The sequence below is a fragment of the Budorcas taxicolor genome, chromosome 4 (genome assembly GCF_023091745.1).
Source record: "Budorcas taxicolor isolate Tak-1 chromosome 4, Takin1.1, whole genome shotgun sequence".
Classification (NCBI taxonomy): domain Eukaryota; kingdom Metazoa; phylum Chordata; class Mammalia; order Artiodactyla; family Bovidae; genus Budorcas; species Budorcas taxicolor.
Genome location: NC_068913.1, coordinates 70,451,369 through 70,463,399, shown reverse-complemented (window position 1 = coordinate 70,463,399; position 12,031 = coordinate 70,451,369). Strand labels below are relative to the sequence as shown.

At 41.2% G+C, this 12,031-nt stretch overlaps 1 protein-coding gene across 1 annotated transcript in view; it reads right to left on the bottom strand.

The window, feature by feature from the left end:
• Positions 1–1,412: 1,412 nt before the first annotated feature.
• HIBADH (3-hydroxyisobutyrate dehydrogenase) overlaps positions 1,413–12,031 on the bottom strand; it is a 111,740-nt gene continuing 101,121 nt past the window's right edge. Inside the window, exons 7-8 of the mRNA XM_052638641.1 lie at positions 11,062–11,218; positions 1,413–2,383 (exon numbers count right to left, since the gene is read on the bottom strand). Coding sequence (XP_052494601.1) covers positions 2,225–2,383; positions 11,062–11,218 — 316 coding nt within the window. The 3' untranslated portion in view covers positions 1,413–2,224. The remainder of the gene's footprint in view (positions 2,384–11,061; positions 11,219–12,031) is intronic.

Here is a 12,031-nt window from a genome sequence, read left to right as displayed (position 1 = left end):
CCTGGATTATTACCATTGCCTACCTGGTCTCCTTGCTTGCACCCTTTCCCCAGTAGTCTATTCTCCACACCACAGCCAGAGGGATCCCTCTAAACCAAAATCTTTCATGTGCTGGCTGTGATATTAGGTTGTTTGCAAAATGGTCCCGTACTGCCCCCTTCTCTGTGTCCACATCTTATGCAAGCCCTCCCATATTGACTCAGGGCTTCGCTAGGTGACCTGCTTTAACCAATGGCACAATACAGCCATAAAGCAAGCAGAGGCTTGAAAAATGCTTGTTCTCTGGGACTTGTCGTATGTTGCCGCTGGGAACCTTCTGCCACAAGGTCAACAAACCTGGATCTTCCCGAAGGATAAGTGACCATGTGGAAAGAAGCCTCAATCATTCCAGCTGTCCCTGCTACATGAGACCAAACCACAGCTGCCAGCTCCAAATGAGTTAGCCCAGTTGGAAGAATAACATTGCCCACCCTGAGAACCTTAAAAAATAATAAATGCTTGTTAAACCACTAAACTTGGGGGTGGCAGTGTATTGGTTACCTTTCACTTTTGCTAACTGACATGCTACGCTTCACTCAGAATAAAAGCTACCATCCCAACATATCTTCTAAGGTCCTACACGATCTGGTTTCCCTCAGTCTATGACACTTCACAATTCTGGCCTCCTTAGTCCTCATGTCTCTTATGCTGTCCTAACTCAGGGCCTTTGCACTTTCTGTTTCCTGTGCCTACAATGTTCTTTTCCCAGATATCTGTATGGCTTGCTCTCTTGCTTCCTTCCTATCTCTGCTCAAAGGCCACACTCCCCTTACCTGCCTAATAAGGTACCCCTACACTCCCCATCCATCTCCCTCACCCAGCTTTATTTTTTCTTTTAGTCCTTATTATCACCTGACATACACATTCATTTCTTGTCTCTCACACCTCCTCACATATACACCTAAGAGACACCAGAATTTATGGTCTAGAAGGGAAGGATTTTATGTTTTGCTCATCACTGAAGCCCTAGCACTTACAATAATGCCTGGAATTTTTAATCACCAGAAAAATGATTAAAGTAGCAGTACTTTTGCTAAATCTGGTGTCTAGGTATATGGCCTGGAGTATTTCTAGGGGCTGTGATGGGGAAAAAAGGCAACTGTGCTGCCTATTGGGACATAATTACATCTATTGCAGACCAAATTCCTATAGCACCCACGAACCAGAAAACAAAGACTCATTAAGGATGCAGGCAGAGGATAGGATGGGGGCTGCCCACTGGCCAGTTCACACTCAGTTCCTTTTGACCTGCCCTCTCTTCCCCTCGTCCCATCCTCTCCCCATTAGTTGACAACACCAATCTGTTAGGTCATTTGACTGTTCACCAAAAAGGTTAGGAAGACAGAAAAACTCCAAGGAAGTATTATCAGCATAGAAATTTATTTGAATTCAAAATAATATGGTTATATTTAGGATAATGTAATAATTATCTAAAGCATATATCATTGGCTCTGAAACAGTTCTAAAGAAGTCATTCTTCTGAAGTCAAAAAATATGTAGTAAGAATGTACAAGGAAGCAAAAATATATTAAAAAAAAAAAGTTTGCTGAGTATTGGGAGTTGTTACAAGAGGGGCACACCGAGATACTATAACAGGGTCCAAATTACATAACATGCAGCAAGGCATTCTCTTGCTTTATCAACTCTTGGAAAATAAACCATAACCTCAGAATGCAAGACCACCACCACTGGGTTAACAGGACAAACTTCCTGAGGGACACAGGGAGTAATTCACTATACTTCCCCTTTCCCTAACTCATTTCCTCATACCAATTTCTTTTCCTTCCTTGAGGATAGGTTTTATCCTGTTGAAAAAAAACTGGTCTTATTTGTGAAACTGTGAAAGTGAAAAGTGGAGTAAATAATATCCTGATTGAAGTAGGCAACGTTTCAGCTGAAGATGCTCAGGAATCAAACTTTTGAAAAAGGTCAGTTGGCTAGCTAGCAGAGACCATCAGTGGCTTGCAGAAAAGGAAAAAAAAGAAAATTCAGGTACTAGGTGTTTGCTAAATACATAAAAACAATAAGCAGTTAAAAATGGGTGAAAAATCCCAGGGTTTATTGTGACCTAGACAATCAAAAGCAGACAGGTGACCTCTGATTAAGCCCATTTACTTGTGAAGTGAGCTATAAGTGGCTCCAAGAGAGTTTGGTTTCCAACAGTGTCCATAGCCAAAGGGCAAATTCAGAATGTCTCCTCCTCTCGCAGAAACTGGAACACGGATGAGAAGTCTTTTTTTGAGTAGCCTTTTGCACACATCATCCTGTAGATCTGATGGGCTTGACTGCCCAGAAGGATTGGGCTCTTCGTGCTGGTGGCAGAGTCTTGTGCTAATCCCAGATCCTAAATCAAACAAGGGTGGAGGGAATACATTGAGGCTGTGCAGTTAAGGCTCACTTTGGAATTGTGGCTCCTAATGCTTGCGTTTCAAAGAAGAAAAAATGAAATCTGAAAAAATAAGATACTTACAAGAATGATGTTAAGTTATATGTCTGTGTGTGTCTATAAATATTTTATAAGTGCTATCTTACAGCTACAAAACTGCTCCAGAGACAAACCTTTTGTGGAGGAGTGTCCTCTCCACTCCTCCACAAAACCTATCTATTTTGACTCTGGACAGGTATGTTCCTATCCAGATGAGACCACATAGAGAAATGCTTTTTCACATCTGCAGAAGCCTGTAAGCCTAAGACAAACCCCAATATGAAATTAAGCATGATGAAATTATCAATGATGAAAATGTCCATTCAATCTCTTCACACATATTTAAAAAATGCTGTGTGCTGGACACTGTTCTAAGTGCTGGTGATACGTAGTCATAATAAAACCAAGTCATTATTCCCAGGAACTTAATGTCCAGTGTGGAAGACAGACAGGAAAACAACTGCTGAACTTCCAGATAATAACAAGTGATGAGGAAAAATAAGCAGGGTAAGGGGTCAGGAAGTCATACATAGCAAGGGCTAGAGTGGAAGGAAGAGAGTTCTGATTGATGAGATGTTTAGGGAAGACCTCCCGAGGTGAAGACACTTGACCTATAATGTGAGTGTGAGGGGGAAGTGTGCTATTGGAGAGCTGGGGAAATAAAGTTTCAGGCGGGGGGAAGAGCAAGGGAAAGGCCTGCAGGAGGCATAGCTTGGATGTTCAAGAAACAGTAAGAAGGCCAATGAGACTGAACTAGAGTGAGCAAGGGGCTGGGGAGGGAAATGAACCTGGGGATGGGCAGAGGTGGAACAAGAAAACTTTATGATGTTTGGTGAGAAGGCTGGATTTTCTTCCAAGTGCAACGGACAGTCAGCATCTCATCAACCCTTTAACATCTCTGAGAGCTAATGCTTCATTCTGAGAGTTTTGGAAAACTTACAGTTGTTTAAAAATAGACAAAAGCTAACATTATAAATTTTTTATAGTTAAACTGTGGTGAATGATATCTTCTACGAAGAAGAGAATCTTGCCCCACCTTGAAATATGCAGGGTAAATGGAAGACAATGAAAGCATGAATAACTGAAACAATATTCCCCACACTTCATTTTATTTGTGATTATATAAGAGCTGCACAAGTGGCAAAACCAACTAGATTGCCTTCTTACTGTTACCATCCTCATTGCCTCGTCAACAGAAAAGTCAACAAGCAATGAAAAAGGAGGCAAGATCAGGACCATTTGTATTCTTTGAGGAACATTCTTCATAAATGAGCCATTATGGATACCATCCACTCAAAGGAGGAAATGATTCAAAGAAAAAAGAAGGAAAGTTTAAAGAATGGGTTAAATCTCTAGCCGCTTGGATATGTATGATGCTATAGGTGTTAACATGATTTTGTGCTTACTTATATATTTTCACATGCAAACACATAGATTTGGAAAGTCTACTTAACCGAAAAGTCATCTATAGCTTCCACTGAAAAGCAAGGTTAATTATTGCCCACACATTTAATAAATGTGGGTGAATAAGCTACATTATTGCTTATACCCGGACAAGCAGATAAGCCTCTTGTCAGTATCATTTTGCTGCTTATCTGTAAGATGCATTTATTTAAAAATGACAGAAAATCTACATAGAAAGACTGCCTGTAGTTTTTAACCTATAAATATAACTAGAATATAAAAACTTAGAGTAAACATAACATATTGAGGAGAACACAACAATATTGAGAAGGAAAGTCTATTAGAGGTTTTCAAATGGGCAAGTAAATATCCCAAATAAGAGCTAATAAAACCAAAAAAAGGCAGCTAAAATAGCTTTGCTGGCTGCTACCTCAGAGGACAGACATTCTAAAAAGAGAAAGGTGATTTAGTCTATAAAACTCTAAGCGGCTTGTCTGTCCTGAAATGTAAGAAAAGAAGGCATCCTTTGAAGTCTGTAACATGTAATTTAAAACAAACAAATGCCCCATTTCACTAATCAAATAAAAATATTTATGAATTCATGAGCTCAGTGGGTGGTTCAGGGGAAAAAATAAAACAACTGCAAAAGTTTTCAACAAATTAATGAAGGACCAAGTCATTGCATTTTACAAGGAGACAGGTACATTAAGTAAGTAACAAGAGTGGTCATGATATTCCATAAGTTGTTCCTTAGAGGCCATCAGAAACAGACTTTTAGGTTGAGGAGTTTTTGGATGTTCTAATTATGTTCTGATTATATACACACCCTATATTAGAATTTTATGATGTTAAGAGATGAACATATAAGCCTCTACTTTAAGAACACACTAACATTATCTCCCCCAACACAATGAGATCTAATAGCAGTTAAGCAAACTATCTCCTAGTAAGTTAAGGCCTTGTCATGGTGAAGGGGCTTGCATAATGCAATGAAGCTATGAGCCATGCCATGCAGGGCCACTCAAGATGGACATGTTATAGTGAAGAGTTCTGGCAAAACGTGGTCCACTAGAGGAGGGAATGGCAAACCACTCCAGTATTCTTGCTGAGAGAACTCCATGAACAGTACGAAAAGGCAAAAAAGATACAACACAGAAGGAGTCGTCCCCCAGGTCGATATGCTACTGGGGAAGAGTGGAAAGCAATTACTAATAGCTCCAGAAAGAATGAAGCGGCTGGGCCAAAGTGGAAACAACGCTCAGTTGTGGATGTGCCTGGTAGTGAAAGTAAAGTTTGATGCTGTAAAGAACAATATTGCATAGGGACCTCGAATGTTAGGTCCTTGAGTCAATCAAACTGGACGAGATCAAGCAGGAGTTGGCAAGAGTAAACATCAATATTTTAGGAATCAGTGAACTAAAACAGATGGGAATGGGCAAATTTAATTCAGATGACCATTATATCTACTACTGTGGACAAAAATCCCTCAGAAGAAATAGAGTAGCCTTCGGTTAACAAGAGTCCCAAATGCAGTACTTGGGTGCAATCTCAAAAACAACAGAATGATCTTGGTTTGCTTCCAAAGCAAACCATTCAACACCACAGTAATCCAAGTCTATGCCCCAACCACTAATGCTGAAGAAGCTGAATTTGACCAGGTCTATGAATACCTATAAGACCTTCTAGAACTAACACCAAAAAAAGATGTACTTTTCATCATAGGGAAAGTGAAAGTGAAGTCGCTCAGTCATGTCCGACTCTTTGCGACCCATGGACTATAGCCCACCAAGCTCCTCCGTCCATGGGATTCTCCAGGCAAGAATACTGGAGTGGATTGCCATTTCCTTCTCCAGGGGATATTCCTGACCCAGGGATTGAACCCAGGTCTCCCACATTGCAAGCAGAAGCTTTAACCTCTGCACAAAGTAGGAAGTCAAGAGATACCTGGAGTAACAGGCAAAAAGTTTGGTTTTGGACTACAAAATGAAGCAGGGCAAAGGCTAACAGAGTTTTCTCAAGGAAACACACTGGTCCCAGCAAACACCCTTTTCCAGCAACACAAGAGACAACTCTACACATGGACATCACCAGAGAGTCAATAAAAATAAGATTGATTATATTCTTTGCAGCCAAAGATGGAGAAGCTCTATACAGTCAGCAAAAACAAGATCAGGAGCTGATTGTGGCTTAGATCATGAGCTCCTTATCGAAAAATTCATGCTTAAATTGAAGAAAGTAGGGAAAACCACTAGTCCATTTGGGTGTGACCTAAATCAAATCCCTTATGATTGTATACAGTGAAGGTGACGAATAGATTCAAAGGATTAGATCTGGTAGAGGGTCTGAGAACTGTGGACGGAAGTTCATAACACTGTATAGGAGGTGGTAACCAAAACCATGGGAAATAGATGGGGAAACAGTGGAAACAGTGTCAGACTTTATCTTTTTGTGCTCCAAAATCACTGCAGATGGTGACTGCACCCATAAAATTAAAAGACGCTTACTCCTTGGAAGAAAAGTTATGATCAACCTAGATAGCATATTCAAAAGCAGAGACATTACTTTGCCGACTAAGGTCCGCCTAGTCAAGGCTATGGTTTTTCCAGCGGTCATGTATGGATGTGAGAGTTGGACTGTGAAGAAGGCTGAGCACCGAAGAATTGATGCTTTCGAACTGTGGTGTTGGAGAAGACTCTTGAGAGGCCCTTGGACTGCAAGGAGATCCAACCAGTCCATTCTGAAGGAGATCAGCCCTGGGATTTCTTTGGAAGGAATGATGCTAAAGCTGAAACTCCAGTACTTTGGCCACCTCATGCGAAGAGTTGACTCATTGGAAAAGACTCTGATGCTGGGAGGGATTGGGGGCAGGAGGAGAACGGGACGACCAAGGATGAGATGGCTGGATGGCATCACTGACTCGATGAACGTGAATCTGAGTGAACTCCGGGAGTTGGTGATGGACAGGGAGGCCTGGCGTGCTGCGATTCATGGGGTCGCAAAGAGTCAGACACGACTGAGCGACTGAACTGAACTGAACCAAAACCATCCCCCAAAAAAAGAAATGCAAGAAGGCAAAGTGGTTGTCTAAAGAGGCTTTATAAATAGCTGAGGAAAGAAGAGAAGTGAAAGGCAAGGGAGAAAGGGAAAGATATACCCAACTGAGAGCTTCCTAGGTGATGACAGTGGTAAAGAACCTGTCTGTCAATGCATGAGATAAAAGAAACACAAGTTCGATTCCTAGATTGAGATGATCTCCTGGAGGAGGGCATGGCAACCCACTCTAGTATTCTTGCCTAGAGAATCCCATGGACAGAGGAGCCTGGTAGGCTACAGTTCAGAGGGTCACAAAGAGTTGGAGATGACTGAAGCAACTTAGCACGCACACATATCCAATTGAATCAAGAGTTCCATAGAATAGCAAAGAGAGATAAGAAGGCCTTCTTAAATGAACAGTGCAAATAGAGAATGATGGAATGGGAAAGACAAGAGATCTCTTCAAGAAAACTGGAGCTATTTAGGGAACATTTCATGCAAGGATGGGCAAGATAAAGGACAGAAATGGTATGGACCTAACAGAAGCAGAAGAGATTAAGAAGAGGTGGTAAGAATATATATAATTACACAAAAAAGATCTTCATGACCCAGATAACCACAATGGTGTGATCACTTACCTACAGCCAGACATCCTGGAATGTGAAATCAAGCAGGCCTTAGGAAGCATCACTACAAACAAAGCTAGTGGAAGTGATGGAATTCTAGCTGAGCTATTTCAAATCCTAAAAGATGATGCTGTTAAACTGCTACACTCAATATGTCAGCAAATTTGGAAAACTCAACAGTAACCATTGGACTAGAAAAGGTCAGTTTTCATTCCAATCCCAAAGAAACCCAATGCCAAAGAATGTTCAAACTACTTTACAATTGCACTCATTTCACATGCTACTAAGATTATCCTCAAAATCCTTCAAGCTAGGCTTCAGTAGTACATGGACTGAGAGCTTCCAGATGTACAAGCTAGGTTTAGAAAAGCAGACGAACCAGAGATCAAATTGCCAAAATTTGCTGGATCACGGAGAAAGCAAGGGAAAAACATCTACTTCTGCTTCACTGACTATGCTAAAGCCTTTGACTGTGTTATCACAACAAATTGTGGAAAATTCTTAAAGAGATGGGAATACCAGACCACCTTACCTGTCTCCAGAGAAACCTGTATGTGTGTCAAGAAGCAACGTGGAATGATTGAGTGGTTCAAAACTGGGAAAGGAGTACAACAAGGCTGTATATTGGCACCCTAGTCATTTAACTTATATGCAGAGTACTTCGTGTGAAATGCCAGGCTGGATGAATCACAAACTGGAATCAAGACTGCTGGGAGAAATATCAATAACCTCAGACAGATACGCAGATGATACCACTCTAATGGCAGGAAGTGAAGAGGAACTAAAGAGCCTCTTGAAAGTGAAAGAGGAGAGTGAAAAAGCTGGCTTAAAACTCAACATTCAAAAAACTAAGATCATGGCATCCAGTCCCATCACTTCATGGCAAACAGGTGGGGAAACGATGGAAACAGTGACAGATTTTATTTTCTTGGGCTCCAAAATCACTGCAGACAGTGAATGCAGCCGTGATATTAAAAGATGCTTGCTCCTTGGAAGTAAAGATGTGGCAAACCTAGACAGCATATTCAAAAGCAGAGACATCACTTTGCTGACAAAGGTCCATACAGTCAGAGGTATGGTTTTCCAGTAGTCAGGTACAGATATGAGAGCTGGACCATAAGGCTGAGTGCTGAGGAACTGATACTTTCGAGTTGTGGCATTGAAGAAGACTCTTGAGAGTACCGTGGACTGCAAGGAGTCAAACTAGTCAGTCCTAAAGGAAATCAGTCCTGAATATTCATTGGAAGGACTGATGCTGAAGCTGAAGTTCCAATATTCTGGCCACCTGATGCACAGAGCCAATTCACTGGAAAAGACACTGATGCTGGGAAAGACTGAAGGCAAAAGGAGAAGGAGGTAGTAGAGGATGAGACGGTTAGATAGTATCATTGACTCAACGGATATGAATTTGAGCAAAATCAGGGGAACTGAAGGACGGGAGCCTGGCATGCTACAGTCCACGGAGTCACAAAGAGTCTGACGCAACTTAGTGACTGAACAACAACAAATAGCCTCATCTGCCCAAGCAGGTATGACTGCCTTCATCAGTAGCATTCATGGGGATTTTTCTAACCTCTATCAATTTCTCGACACAAGTCTCATCATCTATAGTGTGTTTCACTAACAGCTCTCTGAGGTGAGGAAAGCATTTCTGTGTAAATTCTCTCATTTTAAGCAAAATTCACAAGTCTGGTTCTTTGCAAGGGAAATGACAACTGCATTTTACAGAGAAAACAAGGGCAAAAGAGAACAATGTTCATATGTTTTACTACTGAATTATCTTATGCTATCAAGGAAATAATTTTCAAAGACCTCAGTAGGGACAGATTCTTCCTGGGCAGGGATACTGGAACAAATGGTGGACGGAAAGGTGTGATACAGAGGTCAGCTGCAGTTGAGACTCCCAAAATAAAGGCAGCACTGCTCACAGGCCACTTGTTAGCTGCTTTTTCAAATGCAGCCATTAGTAGTACTTGAGAAACCAAACAAGCTAACAGGTCACAACCTACTTCACACAGATACATAAAGCAACCTGGGCATAAATGCGATTCTTTCACTCTTCTGTGTCCTGATAAATGACCCTGCAGCTTTGTGAAAACAATCCACTTAAGGAGCTACTTTCTCCAATAAAAGTAACACAGCACACTACATCAATAAAAGCCTGTGTGGAAGATATGCAAGCTGAAATACAAGGTACAGATTGGCATAAAAATTAGTATTTTCTTAAATGAAACATGAGGAGAAATGAAACTACAAAATCCACAAAATAAGAAACATAGTTTCAAACCTGGCTTCACCCAATAAATATTTCCAGTGAGCTGACAATGCGCCAGGGGTCGGGCTACAGGGAGAGGAAGCATTGAGATAGGCCTGGGGCAGACCAGGCGCAGGGCTGCCAGGGAGGGAAAAACGAGGGGCCAAATGAGTTCCATGCGGCTAAAGCAAAGGAGGGGAGTGCGAAGCAGAGATGAGTCAGGGAGGAGAGCAAAGGCCTTTAAGAAAACATGCAGAGACGGACTTTAACCTACAAGTAATTGGAAACCACGAAAGACACTTAACAGGAGAGACGGCATAATCAGGTTTTTACATCTTAGGAAGCCCACTCTTTGCCATGTCATGGAAAATGAACTGGAGACGATGAGAATGAAAGGCAAGGAGACCAGTTGAGGGCTGATGTGGCAGCATCCAACTGAGGTTCAGCCAAGGCACTGGAGGTGGTGGAGAGGGCAAGTGGACAAAGTCAAGGCACAGTCGAAAAGCAGAATGCACGGACATCATGGGGAATGGGCGAGGGTGACCTGCGCACCATATCCAAGTGTTCGTACTATTACTTTGGTTGAAAAGTAAAGGGCAGGGTTGTGGGGACTGAGAATGAGGTAACACACTACGCAAAAATCTGAAAGTCTGTCTAAAAAGTATTTTCTAACGTTGAAATCACAAATGAGAGAAGGCCGATAATTTGCTCTTCAAATGACTTTACACATAAACACATATTCTTAAAGCAGGAAGATGTGTTTAGAAATCTAGTATCATGAGAGAGATCCTCTCTTCTGTGATATGTACATCTAATGACATTATATTATTAGTCATCAGAAAATGCTTACTGCTCCAATTTCTAAGGACTTGGTAAATGACTAAACAAGAAGATTATAAACTACAGGAAGAACAAAATTTTACCGACTCACATTACAAACAAAGCCAAGCACAGGAGAAACATCCTAATCTATTCTCATCCAAAAGGATGAGAATTAAAAATTAGGATTAAAAATGAACAAGATAAGGGTTTTTATCCAAGCCAAGTTTGAACTAATTTCCTGTGAGTGAGTCACTATTTTAGTCATCTTGCCTTCCAGGATAGAGGTGTGCTTTGTTACAAGCAGGGAGGAGTGGGGGTGGGGTGGGGTGGTGAGCCCTGGGGAGGGAGGGAGGTAGTGGCAAGGTGGGTGGGTAGAGAATGATGGAGGGAAAGATGGAAGGAGAACAGACCATGAAACATTTCCCCACTCTCTTGGGTAGTCACTGCATTTCCCATACCTTCGCCATGAGTGTTGTTCCAAATCCGCCCTGATAGTTATTAGCCGAGGGAACGCCATCCATCACCCCAGGCACAGGATTATAAGTGTCACTTGACCAACATCGTCCTGAGCTCATATTTAGGATTTTAGCCAAGAGTTTTGGGTCAAGCCCTAACCTGTCAAAGGTCAAAGGAAAGAAGTGTTAAATGTCAAAGTGCACAAGTCACGTGTGACTTATTTACGTCTGAGGGTGCTCCATCTTCTCTCTCCATTTATGATGTCTTGAAAAATCAAAGCAGACGGATGAGTGAAGAATCCAATCTTAAATTATAGGGTATTAAAAGCTAGTGAAGAAACACTTCTGAGCCAGGACACTCTACACTGAGAGAAAACCTGTGCTACCCTGCTTTTAAGAAACAATATATAACTGCATAAAAAGTGTTGCTGGCTTATCATACACATAAGTTTTCTAGTCTTTTGGACATTATCGCATTTATGCGTCGCCTAAGAACCTTAAGCCAAGATGATCATCTAAAGTCTTTACTTGCAAATGATATATTTCAGAAAGAAATACTGACAGATAAGCTACATATCATGGGAGTCTATGTATCATTTATGTGTATGTTTATTCTTTTAGCTTTTATGAGAATAAATGCAAGAGATGAGTCATGAGCAGTAAAATGAGCTTATGAGAAATTATTATTATAAAAGAGGACATTTCTTGCTGTAAACTTTTCCTTATTTATTAAATCTTCATTAGACCATCTTGCTTATGAAGCAAGTCTGCATAGAGCTGTGACATATGCTATCTATTCAGAGGCATGCATTATAGTTCTGGGTCAACTGCTGATAAGGTTACTGATCCTGATAAAACAAAGCCTGCCCAAGCGGAAACATCATTTGTTCTATCACTGAGCTGATGGCATAAACGGCTGTTCAAATGTGGACCCAGGGAAAAAAAAAAAGAATTAAAATGCTGTACTACTTTG